The 13374-nt window shown below is 29.5% G+C and overlaps 1 protein-coding gene across 3 annotated transcripts; it reads right to left on the reverse strand.

The window, feature by feature from the left end:
• Positions 1-4435: 4435 nt before the first annotated feature.
• Positions 4436-11855, reverse strand: LOC130805102 (uncharacterized). 3 transcript variants are annotated; one of them, XM_057669733.1, is made up of 3 exons: positions 11622-11837; positions 9360-9495; positions 4436-5820 (listed from the first exon to the last, which is right to left on the reverse strand). In XM_057669733.1, the coding sequence occupies exon 3, from the start codon at positions 5672-5674 to the stop codon at positions 4508-4510; it is 1167 nt and encodes a 388-aa protein (XP_057525716.1). In that variant the 5' UTR covers positions 5675-5820; positions 9360-9495; positions 11622-11837; the 3' UTR covers positions 4436-4507. The 3 variants fall into 3 exon arrangements, with proteins under 3 accessions (XP_057525716.1, XP_057525717.1, XP_057525718.1); XM_057669734.1 differs by having other exon boundaries at positions 9360-9508; XM_057669735.1 differs by lacking the exon at positions 9360-9495 and having other exon boundaries at positions 11622-11855.
• Positions 11856-13374: the final 1519 nt, after the last annotated feature.

Below are 13374 nucleotides of genomic sequence, written 5' to 3' on the forward strand. Positions count from 1 at the left end.
CTACGTTTTGGTTAAATGCAAGAGAAAGTAAAAATAGTAAGCTTTTGATTGTTATAATACTAATACGTTAAATGAATTTTTTGAAATTTCAAAAACTAGTATCTACCATCAATTTTTGACTTTAATTTCAATATAGGTGGTATGTAATAAAACTTTAACCCAAATGTACACTTAAAACTTATATCATGATTTCCATTTTAATAAATATAGTATATCGACTTCGATCAATTTTTGACTTTAATTTGGTTAAATATGAAAATAAAAGCTAATCATACTTTAATCATGAAACCTTACAGCATAAATAATTTTAATAAATACTTGGAAAATAGGAAAATAAATATCAAAAAGAATGTACGTAGTGTGAACCAAATAAAAAAATTTGATATTTTTGCAAATCTTACGATCTTCTACCTTAAATGTTCATTCTGTCTAGTCATCAGCTTTATCGCATCAAACTATTTTAGATTTTTTTATGTCTTACAAAATATCATTACTTTGTACTAATCTTTGAAGTTTGTTCTACGTTTACCGAAACTTCTATATTGTATTCTAAAAAATATATAATTTCAATATAGGTGTATGTAATAAAACTTTAACCCAAATATAGACTTAAACTTTTATCATGATTTCTTTAATAAACATAGTATATCGACTTTGATTAATTTTTGACTTTAAATTGGTTAAATATGAAAATAAAAGCTAATCATACTTTAGTCATGAAACATTGCAGCATAAACAGTATTAATAAATATTTGGAAAATAGGGAAATAAATATCAAAAAGAATGTACATAGTGTGGAACAAATAAAAGAATTTGATATTTTTGCAAATCATACGATCTTCTACCTTAAATGTTCATTTTGTCTAGTCATCAGCTTTATCACATCAAATTATTTTAGATTTTTTTATGTCTTACAAAATATCATATACTTTGTACTAATCTTTGAATTTTGTTCTACATTTACCGAAACTTTTATAGTGTATTCCAAAAATATATAATTTCACACAATCTCCATATACTTTATGATTTTATATAATTTTATATTTTTTATTACAAAATATTTAATCATTTTTAAAAATTAACTATGTTTTAAACAACTTTAGGTCATATAATGATTTAAACGTTATCTTTTGCCCTTTTCAAATATATTATATAGCTTATTTATTTTCATATATTACAAGAGTCAAATGTAAAGATTTAAATATTGATTATGATTCTCTATTCGCAAAGATAAAAACCAACTATAGTTAATTTTTCATGTTTTGGTTAGATGTAAGATAATTAATAAAAGCTAGTTTGTGATATAAACAAGTTTAAGAAGTCTTTTTAATTTTAAAAAACTGATATGACTAATATCATTTTGGATGGTTTAGACCATGAATAAAGATAACCTAACGCTTCTCATAAAAATATATTTTTATTTTTATAGGTTTACTATATTTAATTCAACTTTTAGGTTTCATAATAATTTAAACTCAATTGTTCTATTTTATTCAATTTATCTTTATTTATTATAAGAGTACGGAATAAAATATTAACCAAACATAGAGTCAAAATGTTAATTATTACTTTCTATTTAAAAGAGAGTAGTATCTACAGTCAATCTTTAAATTTAATTCGGTTAAATGTGAGAATAAGAGCAATAATATTTATATATCGTTATGTTATAGATAGTTCAATTAGTATTTTTAAATTACAAAAATAAATATCAAAATTAATTTACATAGAGTGAACCAAGTAAAAGATTATGATATTTTTGTAAAACCAATATTTCCTTCAATTTGGTTATAATATAGTATAATAAATATCAAAATTAATTTACATAGAGTGAACCAAATAAAAGTTTATGATATTTTGCAAAACCAATATTTCCTTCAATTTGGTTATAATATAGTATAATTTTACACGGTTCCCTTGTACCATAGAATTTTAAATAACTTTATATTTTTTAAATTACTATATATCAATATTTAAATATTTACTAAGTTTTAAATAATTTTAAGGTCATATAGTGATTTGAACATAATCTAATACCCTTTTTCCAATTATTTTGTATAGCCTATTATTTTTCACTATACCAAAGTTTTTACATTATGTACTCCACTTTATATAATTTTACTCGATATATTTATAATTTATATTTAACTTTTAGTAACCTAATGCTTTTCATAATAATATATTTTTATTTTTAATAGTTTATCATATTTTAAATAATTTTTTGGTTATAATAATTTCAACTTTTTTTTAAAATAAATTAGCATATTATAAAATTAAAAACATTAGGGTACATCAAAAGGGAAATAATAATTTTCATGATCCTCCGTAGAAGATGGAGGAGGAGAGGCTACAAAAGCAAATAAGAGGTTTAAAGATACATCATGACACAAATACATCTGACTAAAATCAACTAATTTGTTCTATTATATCTTATTAATCTTTATTCAATATTGGAGTATGTAATAAAACATTAATTCAGGTAGAGTTAAAATTTTAATCATGATTTTATATTTTAAAAAACATAATAAAAGCTAATGGTAAATATCAAAATTAATGAACCAATATAAGATTATGATATTTTTATAAAAACTTACAATTTTCTACCTTAAATATTGAGTTTGTCAAGTCTATAGCTTTATCCCATCAAATTATTTTAGATTTGTTAATGTCTTGCAAAATATCAAATACTTCATACTAATCTTTGAAGTTTTTTCTACGTACATTTACCAAATATTCTACAAAATATTCTAAAAAAATTTATATATATTTTTTTTAAATTTAACATTTTTTCTAACAATTTTTAAGTTATATAGTGATTAATGTAATCTTTTGCCCTTATCAAATTATTTTGTAAACCTACTTATTTTCTCATACATCACAGAAGTAGGAAATAAAACATAAACTCAAATGCAAAGTTTTGAAATTGATTATGATTCTATAATTTCAAAGATAAAAACTAATTATTATTAATTGTTGTATTACGTTTTAGTTTGATATTAAGATTAACTAATAGTAGTTAATTTCTAATAATTAATTTATTATAATATAAGTAAGTTTAATGAGTCTTTTTAATTTTCAAAACCAATATCAAAATTATTTTGGATAGTTTAAACCATAAATAAGTTTAATGTGTTTTTTTATCAAAAAAAAAAAGTTTAATGAGTTTTTTTAATTTTTAAAAACTAACTATAGTTAGTTTGTAACTATGTTGTAGTTGTATGCAAGAGTAATAAAAATTAATCGGTTTTTGATTGTTATAATAAAAATATTTTTGATGGTTCTTTTAAAATTTCCATAACTATCATCAAAATCATTTAAAAATAGTGTGAACCATAAATAAAAGATTATGTTTTTTTTTTTTTTTTTTATGAAATAACGATCTTCATCCGTGAATACTGATTTTATCTAGTTAGCATGGTTTATCTAATCGAATACATTTGTTTTGCAAATATTGTATTTTTGTACTTTATACTTAATTGTTAGTAACTAAAGCTTTTGATAAAATTATATTTTGTTTTTCAAGTTTACTTCTCTCTATTTTCATGTGTTCTTTCTCAATTAAAATTTATGAACTTTAGTGTCAAACTTTAACTACGAGTTCTCGTCGATCTATAAGAAAGAACATATTCATGTAGGATTTTGTTAGATTCGACTTAATGTATACTTTTAAAATATCAACTAAAAACTCACAACTAAAATTATTTGATTTTAAAATTTGCATTCAGATCTGAAAAAAAAATAAGTAGAAGACCATTTGAAAACAGAGGAAGTACCAATTAAGTATAAAGTACATAAATATCACGTAATATATATATTTTTTCTATATTATTCAAAATATTTAGGTTGTAAAATAATTTCAACTAAATTATTCTATTTTATCCTATCTATCTTAATTTATTGTAGTTATATACTCCTCTGTTTCTTTTTGTTATTCCCGTTTACTTTTTACACAGTTTTCAAAGCAAATTTTAAACATTAATATCTCTAAATACACATAATATAAAATTATAAAAAATAAATGATAAAAAATTATACATTATGACGAATCTGACGAGATCTCACATGGATATATTTTATTTTCTAAATATGTGTCAAAAACATTAATCATATTTTTCTCTTCTTAATGTAGAATATTCTAAATGAAATGAACATTGAAGAACAGGGGAGTAAAAATTTAGGTTGCTTATGCTGAGTCACCAAAATCTGGTGAACTGACTATATGGATGTTAACTTTCATAGCTTAAAGGTTGCAATTAGCAAAGAGTAAGCTTTGAAGCTATAATTTTGAAACGACTAAACTTATGGCCTGTAATCGACAACTATTCTATTTTTAATAACTCTTAGGTCATATAATGAATAGAATTAAATTGTTCAATTCATTATCTTCATTCATTTCAAGAGCATATAATAAAAATAAAATAATAGTCCAAATGTAAAATTAAAATTAAATTATTATACTATATTTTCAAAGAGAAAAAGTAATCATGGTCAAGTTTTAACTTTGTTTTAACTAAAAGTAACCATTCGTAGCTACATTTTGATCGTTAGACTTGAAATAGGTTTCGGACAGAGGTTTCCAAGGAACAAATGTTTGAGGTCCTGAGCTTGAATCTCGCTTTTTTCGTTTCGAAGGGCGGCCTGGTGCAAGATTCGAAGGTGAAGATATTTCAATTTTTTGTTTCGAACGGCGAACTGGTACGGGATCCGGCGGTGCAGATGCTTCAATTTTTTGTTTCGAAGGGCGAACTGGTGTGAGTTTCGAAGGTGCAAATACTCCAATTTTTTGTTTCGACGGGCGACCTGGTGTGAGACTCGACGGTGCAGATACTTCAACAGCTGGAAAGCCCAATTGACAATGTGGGCATTTCAGAATCTGATCAACGTAAACTCGCAGAAACTCGTACTTCATCTTGCACCTTGTGCACATGGTCCAGAACGTCTCGCCATTCTTGAAGAACGATTGAATGGATGCAGAACTTCTTTTACTGTCACTTTTCGGAGGCTTTCTAAAAGAAGATGTTGAACCAGGGCCAGGCTGTTTATGATACCCATTAACCCCTGAACGGACTTCTGAATTCGCACTTCGATTAGGGATCTTCGGTTGGGAAGAATTTTTAGAACCCAAAAAAACTGCCTCAGTAGGAAGCTTCCGCTCTGCTTTGAATCCGCCATACGGTGGCACTGAAAATCCAGCATTGGTTGCAAACTTCGGCTGATACACACCACCAGCAAACCCTGTCGAAATACCAGTCTGTGAAGGAGCTCTCTGCACAAAAGTTTTCACATTACGCCGACTGTCGTAAGCGGCTCTGTTAGCTTTATTACTTAAGAAATTACATGCTTCGGACACAAGCTGGAAAGCACCCGCAGCACCAATGGACTTGTTTTTATCGGGATGCAGCTGAAGCGCCAATTTTTTGAAATGCTTTTTTAGGGTCTCGTCATCAGCAAGGGGAGAAATGCCGAGAATGGCATACTTGTCCACCTCGCCATTTATTTTCGTCTCAGCTGATAAAAATACATCAAAGGTGGTTATCATCTGTGTGATTCCTTCAAGCCCATTATATAAGGATTGAGCCTTCAGAGCAAACTTCTTTGCACCGGCATAATCTTTCTCGGTAAACTTTCTGATAGCAATTTCTTTTGCCCTCATCGCTTCGTCTTTATTACACTCCATCTTCCGAAATTGAGTTGCTTTTTCCTTATTTATGACTGATGGATTCTTTAATCAAATGGGGCTCCAAAAAATAATTCGGGAACCCCTTCCAAAATACCCACACCAACTTAAGAAATTAAATGGCAGATTTGAGTGACAGCTTTTACCTTCCATCAACAAGAAAAAGGAGAAACATCAAAAATGGGAGCAAAGGTAGCATGACATATCGACGAAATATACAAATATCTATAATGCATGCTTGCATTCAAAAAACCCGAGACGTAGAGTGGTATTAGACAATCATTTAAGCTCCATAGAATAGTGTTGCAAGCGATTCGCAAGCTCCATAAAAGAGAAGTTAGCAAGAAAAAAAGACGTAGATTCTATGCATGGTTAATATTAGATTTCAGAGGACAACACAAACAATTCTGAAAAAAACAAACCAAGTCCAAACATATTGTGATAGGATTTTAAAACAAAAGTAAAATATTTTTCATATAGGGAAAGCAATAACAATAAATTAACTTAAACATATAAATAATGCATAATACAACCTCAGACCATGAATGTAGAGAACTATAAGACATAAGACATCATCTATCTAAAATAAAAAAGAATAAAAACTTCTAAATTCTTGTTATAATAATTAGTGATCAGCATATAGATTCGACAAGATATATAAAAATCTTGTTATAATAACAAAACAGCATATCAATATAGATATATAGGACGGTGGCTGCTCATTACGGGATGGATTGATCATGGCCAAAAGAGGAAACCTTAAAATTCAAAGCTTTTGACGCTCAATTGCTTTCGATATCAACTTATAAAATCCATTTTAGTAACATATTCTTACAGTGTTAAAAAAACATGGGGCATATACAAGCCTTACTATCTAAATTTTTATCACATGAGGTTAAGAACACTTGCAGCTGCTGCATTCACTATCTTTATATGTGTGCTTCAGATGTTTCCTTTTATCGTCCCTTTATATTTATTATATAGAGTTCATGAGATCACATATTAATCCTAAATTTCTCCAGAAACAAATCACTAGAATAGTAGTTCAAAGAATCAGAGCAATAGATGTATTTGAAACGGCAGCATTTTGCAACAGGAAAAATTAAAAGAAACAGAGCATGCCTAAATGGCTGATAGTCAAAATACAGCATCAGGGGTAGTTTAGAGAATATGCAAGGTGTTCAATCGCATAAGGCTTTCAATATAAGGGACCTCAAATATTGGTCGAATATTAGTTTAAACTACCTTTGATGTAGTCTAATAATTACTTGTTTTTTGACCTCAAACAAGTGAAAAAACATAAAATAAATAGGGCCCAAAAAAAAATTTGTGAAAATTTTTGCTCCGCCCATGTACATTATAAAAGCATTTTACTGAATTAAAAATCCGTATAAATTATCTCAAGTATATACTCTTGAGCACTTTAAGATGAATACGAAAAGAAGAATTACAGAAATAAAAACTAAATCGAGAAAACAAGCCCATTATCAGACTCGGAGCATAGGTGAACAAAAAAGAGTCTTTACGCTTTTGGAGTACTTCAAAAAAAAATAATAAGATCAAGCAGCAAACAAATCAAGTGATGCATACAATAAAATTATATGCAAAGTACAGAACAGGTGCACTAACGGCAAAAGACCCGTAAAATTTTGGAATAATTAATGCTTCAACACGCATATCTAACAGAGAACTAAAAAAACATTAACTAGCAAAGCCAGTCGCAAATTCCAAGCATGACAACAGCAACACGCCCACTCCCAACAACATGCAAACACAACTAGTCAACTATACACCGTTTTTTGTAGTTGTAGATTGTTTTGAACTCTAGTGACTACCATAATCATGCAAGTAAATTGTAGATACTTTGAATTCCATCTATTAAACAATATGCTAGTTTCATATGCAATAATTGTTTTATATATAGTAAGCCAAGATAAATATGCACATACACAGATAACAGATGAAATTTCACCTAAGCAAATGCAAATAAACGCCATGAGGTTCGGACTTTCAGTTTACGGTTTACTCGAATTACATGTGTTGGATCCTAAACAATCTCACAGGGGTGGGACTCTTCAATACTTCAATTGACCAAAACCAGAGAACTTCAATACAATAGCTAAGTTGAACTTCAATACAAGATATATATGCACATGTACAGATAACATACGTAGTAATTGTTGACACATTTAGAACCGTAACCAAGTTGCAATACATAAACAAGGGTTTGTATATGCCGATTGACAAGCACAAGAGTGTACACATGGATTGGAACTGGACAATTATGAACAAGTTTACTTGAAAACATTATTGCAAAGAAGTTAGGCATGTGATGTGTGACTCAAATAAGAAACGTTGAGCCTAAAGGCTCTGAAATGAAACAAGATCGAAACTTGCGTTTCTCTCGAGTGAATAAAAATATATTAACGCTTATTGTTGCCAGCAATGAAGTCTAATAAAGTAAAATTACAGTCTCTCTGGGGAGGAATTGTGTTGATCTTAACATGTTTAAAAAGAGACTTAAGAGTACTTCACAACAATAATACTTGTAAAAATGATTTGTAGAGTCTACAAGGCATGAAAAAAACTCTTAAGGGTAAATTGACATGTTAAAATGGAGTATACGAACCACCAAAAAACAATAGGTTGCTAGCATCCAACTCCCAAGTTGTGAAATATTTCACTAGAGACAAGGGAATTCAAGGACAAAAGACATTCTAGACCTTTGATACCATGGACTTGTTTCTCAGTTATCCAAACGACTTACATGGTCAATGCATAACTATTAAGTTTCAACAAAAGATTTAAATATTACTCCTATAAGCTATCACCAAGATGCCAAAATCTCCACTATCTTATGTCATTATTTGATTGAGGTCCATCTAAAACATGCACCACATATCCACATGAAAAATTGATGGATAATGAGAAAGAAAATGCGTAAAAGAAAACATAATAAGATGAACGACAAGGGAGAAGTGGATTGGCTCAAATATATAGCACGAGAATATTAAACACGTATACAGAGTTCCATTGAACATGGATAAAAACAATGATCTACAAGAATGTAATAAAAGTACAATCACAATCACTATGAAGCTATCATCACCTAGTTAACCCATAGTTCAACAAGTATTCTCTTTAAACGGTAGACCGCTTCATAGTTCTTACACTGGCTGTTAACAAAGCAATACATCATCATCATACCTAGTATATCCCATTATAGAAACTATGTTCTGGGAAAGGTAAAATGATAGCAAGCTATCCCTTATCAAAGGAGATAAGGAGGTTGCGACCAATGAGACTTAGCTCAATCATAAACCAAAGAAAAATAATATAGGCAAATGAAAACAAAAGGCCCAGAGAACGTCATAGGTAAGACAAACATAAGACAAGACAACACAAGTAATAAGGCTAGTCACATAAAACAAAGAAAAAATAAATATCAATCATAAAGGCACAAAAACCATTATTCATGAAAAAGATAACAATTGATGATCTAGGAGACAAAAAAGACACATTGAAGCTAAAAGTCAATCATTCTGCATCCATTTATTATGAAAGCAGATAATAACAAATTTGTAACTTGACTCATGCAAGTCAATATACCAATAAGACCTATGGGCAGCACGATCATTTTAGTTAAAAGCAAAACATATTGAGACTAGTGCATTAAATCTCCTACCTTGATTTGTTTTTTTCCCTTCCTATTTTCACCTAGAACAAATCAAACATTAAACAAGGAGTTTTTCCCTTTTTCAGCAGCGGATCTTATTTCAATGAGCTGGATGAATTAAAAATATGACTAGCCAACACGAAACCTGAAAACAAATTCTATAACAAAGTCAATGATACTAGAAACAATATCAAGCAAGCTCATTAATCAAACAAAGACTAATAGATAGAAGCAGCGTAGTTTCTATGAAGTGATGTCTAGACATCCATTTATGCTTTGTTTAGGTTCTACACAAAACAGGTCCTCCAAAAGCAAATCTAAGTTCTTCTACATTTCTGAAATTAAATTATTTTTACAAGAAAATCCATCCCCTCAACTAAATACTAACCCAACTAGACACTAAAGTCCATACCATACAGAGCCTGGTTGGAAGCTGAAGATTTTAAAACTTTACAATAGTAGTAAGAACTTTCAGGCCGATTAAAATCAAATATCCATATAAGCAATTTGATTGTTATTTTGACAATTTAAAGTTAGAAAAATAAGATTCAACCTGCATTTCACATATATACCTCCTAAATGCCCTACCATGAAGAGTCAAGATAGAATAGACGGAAGCATCTTATATGTTCGATAATATAATTGTGAAGATTCCAAGCCAATTACAAGAAAACATCTAATGGGTATAAGCAATTCAGCCCTTTGAAAAAGAATAAAAATGCATTGACAAATAAGATCCAAACCAAGTACATATGCTCTAAAAGGTAATAAAAGAAAAGCTAAACGCACATCATACACCAGTCAATAAGAAAGCCAATGACAGAATTTACTACTCTCACTTGAATATCCTTTCGCTACTAAATTTTCCTTTCATTTACCCTACTCCAATTGGCTTGTAGGCTTAGTTGGTGGATTCAAACAACAAGGTACATACTAAAATGTCAACCATCCAAGCAAGATAACACATGAAGAAGTCTTTAAAACGGGATTTTCTGGTATAAGAACAAACATTACCCTTTATTGTTCAACCTTGCCAGATAAAACGGAATATAACATTCATTAACAGAAGAATTGTCTATACTCATACTTTGACATATATCAAAAGATATAAGAACATGTAGTTAATTCAATAAGAGGAGAAAATGTGACTGATACCGACAAGAAGCAAATTTATCGAATTCGAACTAACTGCTTTCTATTTAGAAAAGGTAACTAAATCACTGAACTTCAAACTCTATACACAAAGAAATTTCTTTCCAAAGTTACGATTAAATCCATTTAAGGCCGTTTTTTCCGCATCCCTTGAGTATAAATGATGAAAAAACAAACATTACTTGTTCTAGAATGTCCGACAACCAGTAGGGAAAGAATTTTGTCAATACTCGAATCTCGAAGATAACCAAACACACAAGAGCACAAATCTAATATGATACCGGAAGAAAATAGTTTGACGGATCTCCAAAAAGAAGAAAATTTATCAGATTCAAAATAAATTCCACCCATCTGGATTAAGTAATGGAATCTCTCAACTTCAAACCCTAGAATTTCCAAAGGTACCTATATCAATTTCTACATTCTTAAATCCATTCATTTGCTGCCCTTGTGTATTAAGACTGAAAACAATAAACATCCATTATTTTTAAAATGACCAAGATATCCAAGCATCCCTGAAAGCCATTTTAAAAACAACTAAACCCATAATTTTCAAATGGGATTAACCAACCCTATCATCTTTTCAAAACCATTTATTTATAAGAAATCAAAAAATAATACCCAGAAAAAATTGAAGTTATATTTTTAAGAGAGAAAGGACAGAATACAAGGCACAAGCCCTAGCATTTAAAAAACTGGTAAAAGGGCAAAAACTAACGAATTTGAATAAACCCCCCAAGGAAATCCAGAATAAATTCACAAAATGAACAAAAACAACCAGGAGAACATCATCACCAACAAAAAAACCCTAATCCAATAAAAATGATAAAACGTTTACCCTTATCATTCATGAACATAAAAAATGGAGGGAAAAATATCAAATTTTATACACATAGAATCAACCCAAAAAAAATTGCAAAACCCCGATCACAAAATTCACCATTTTTTTCAATTAAACCCTGCTCTATGTAAGATGAAGAATGCGATATTCATACCAACAGATACAAACTGAAAACCTTTGCAAACTTCCGGACACAAAACAACAATTCAAGACAAAAATAAAATAAACAGAAAGCAAGGACTTGAGTGTATAAAAAAACAGAGAAACAAGATTCATACCGCATACAGCAAAGTCACTGTAGAGAAGTGAATTTAAATGTAACCGCCATGAAATTGAAGACGTTTCTTTGGTACAGAAGTACTTCTATAAGAAAATGACAACCAATCTATGAAAAACCCTAAATATTTGAACAGCAAAAACAAAAAGTTAGCAAAAATATATTGGGAGAAAAAAAGCTTTATATATTCTTCAACCCGAGATGAAAAAAAGGAAAGTTGAGGTGGTTATATTAATACGAGTATTATTTAATGCCTTCCATTGTACTCTATATTTCCTATTCCTCTATTTTTGCACAAATTGCAAAACGGTGCGTCTTGTATGCCAATGATACCCTCTCATCATTAAATAGGTTCATACAAATAGGTCTTTTTATAAAAAAGTTAAATTAATCATGTAAATAAAAAACTGTTTTGTTAATTTTTTTAAATTAAATATTAGACCAACTCATATTAAACTATTTCACGATGAGACGGTTTTAATAAAAAAATTATTATTGCAAAATAGGTAACATATAGTGAAAAGGATAATTTCAGAATTGTATCAAAAAAAGAGAAAAAATCAATTGAATGATAAAAATACTTGATTAAGTTGGAGATATTGTATAAATTTGTAGATGATATTAAAAAAACACAGTTGACTATCACCAAAATGAGAGGGACATGGGAAGTAGTATAGAAATAGAAATCTCATTCATTATCGTTAAATTACGTACTCCCTCCTATTCAGCATATGAGTCCCATTTGACTTTTTACGGATTTTAAGAAAAGTCAAAATGTGACCCTAAGGGTAGGAGAGAGAGTAATATTATGGGTTTTTAATTGTAAGGATTAAGGAATTAATGATTCCCATCAATTTCAAGCACTTTCTAGCCCAATTTAAAAGCTGATTTTTTTTGGCACCAAAAGTTTGAAATTTTTTTTCAGTACAACGCCAAAATTACATCGATCATCTAATTAAGTCCGAATTACATAATTAAGTCCTACGTTTACAATAATTTTTGGAAATTACATAAATTTCTCAAGAGTACTAAGAAAATTAAATACATCAGCTACGGTATCTCAGATAGCCTTCTCAATTCTTCAACAGCTTCGGTGTAGTTGCAGTTGTTACTGATCATGTGAGTGCGAATTTTTTTGCGATCATTGACTTCAGATTTTCCAAATTACCAAAAATGACGCATTAATAATTTCTTAAATAGCCACCAAATTATAAACAACCAAATTTTCAAAATGAAAAAAATCATCACGTTACCCAAATTTATTTGAAACCCCAAATTTAAATGTCCAAAAGTAAGGAATTCAGAAGGAAATCAGAAACTGCCGCCAGTGCAAGAAACGAAAATTGGTGTCTGGCGCCATTAATTCAACCAAAATTTCAAAGCACATAGCAATCAAACTGGGAGGGGCATAAATTGAAATTAATGGGTATTAGGCGCCAAAAATGAATTTTCAAACAACAAAAAAATTCAATCATTACATGAAAAAACAGAAACAATAAATAGACAATGACAATGGTCATTTATTACACATTCATCTAAAAAATGGCTCCTTCAAAAAACTTAAGTACACAACAAAGAGAACAAATAATGCAGATCTGCTGTCTGCATTAAATAAGAAGGGCAAACCAATGCTAGGCAAAATCAATGTACTTGCGATTGAGTTTCAAGTGTGTAGGAAAACAATCACACGTTTGTGGAATGATGTGAAGAAGCAGATGACAAACAACACCACAGTGATTAACCTCAACAGTAAG

The sequence above is a fragment of the Amaranthus tricolor genome, chromosome 2 (assembly GCF_026212465.1).
Source record: "Amaranthus tricolor cultivar Red isolate AtriRed21 chromosome 2, ASM2621246v1, whole genome shotgun sequence".
Lineage (NCBI taxonomy): Eukaryota > Viridiplantae > Streptophyta > Magnoliopsida > Caryophyllales > Amaranthaceae > Amaranthus > Amaranthus tricolor.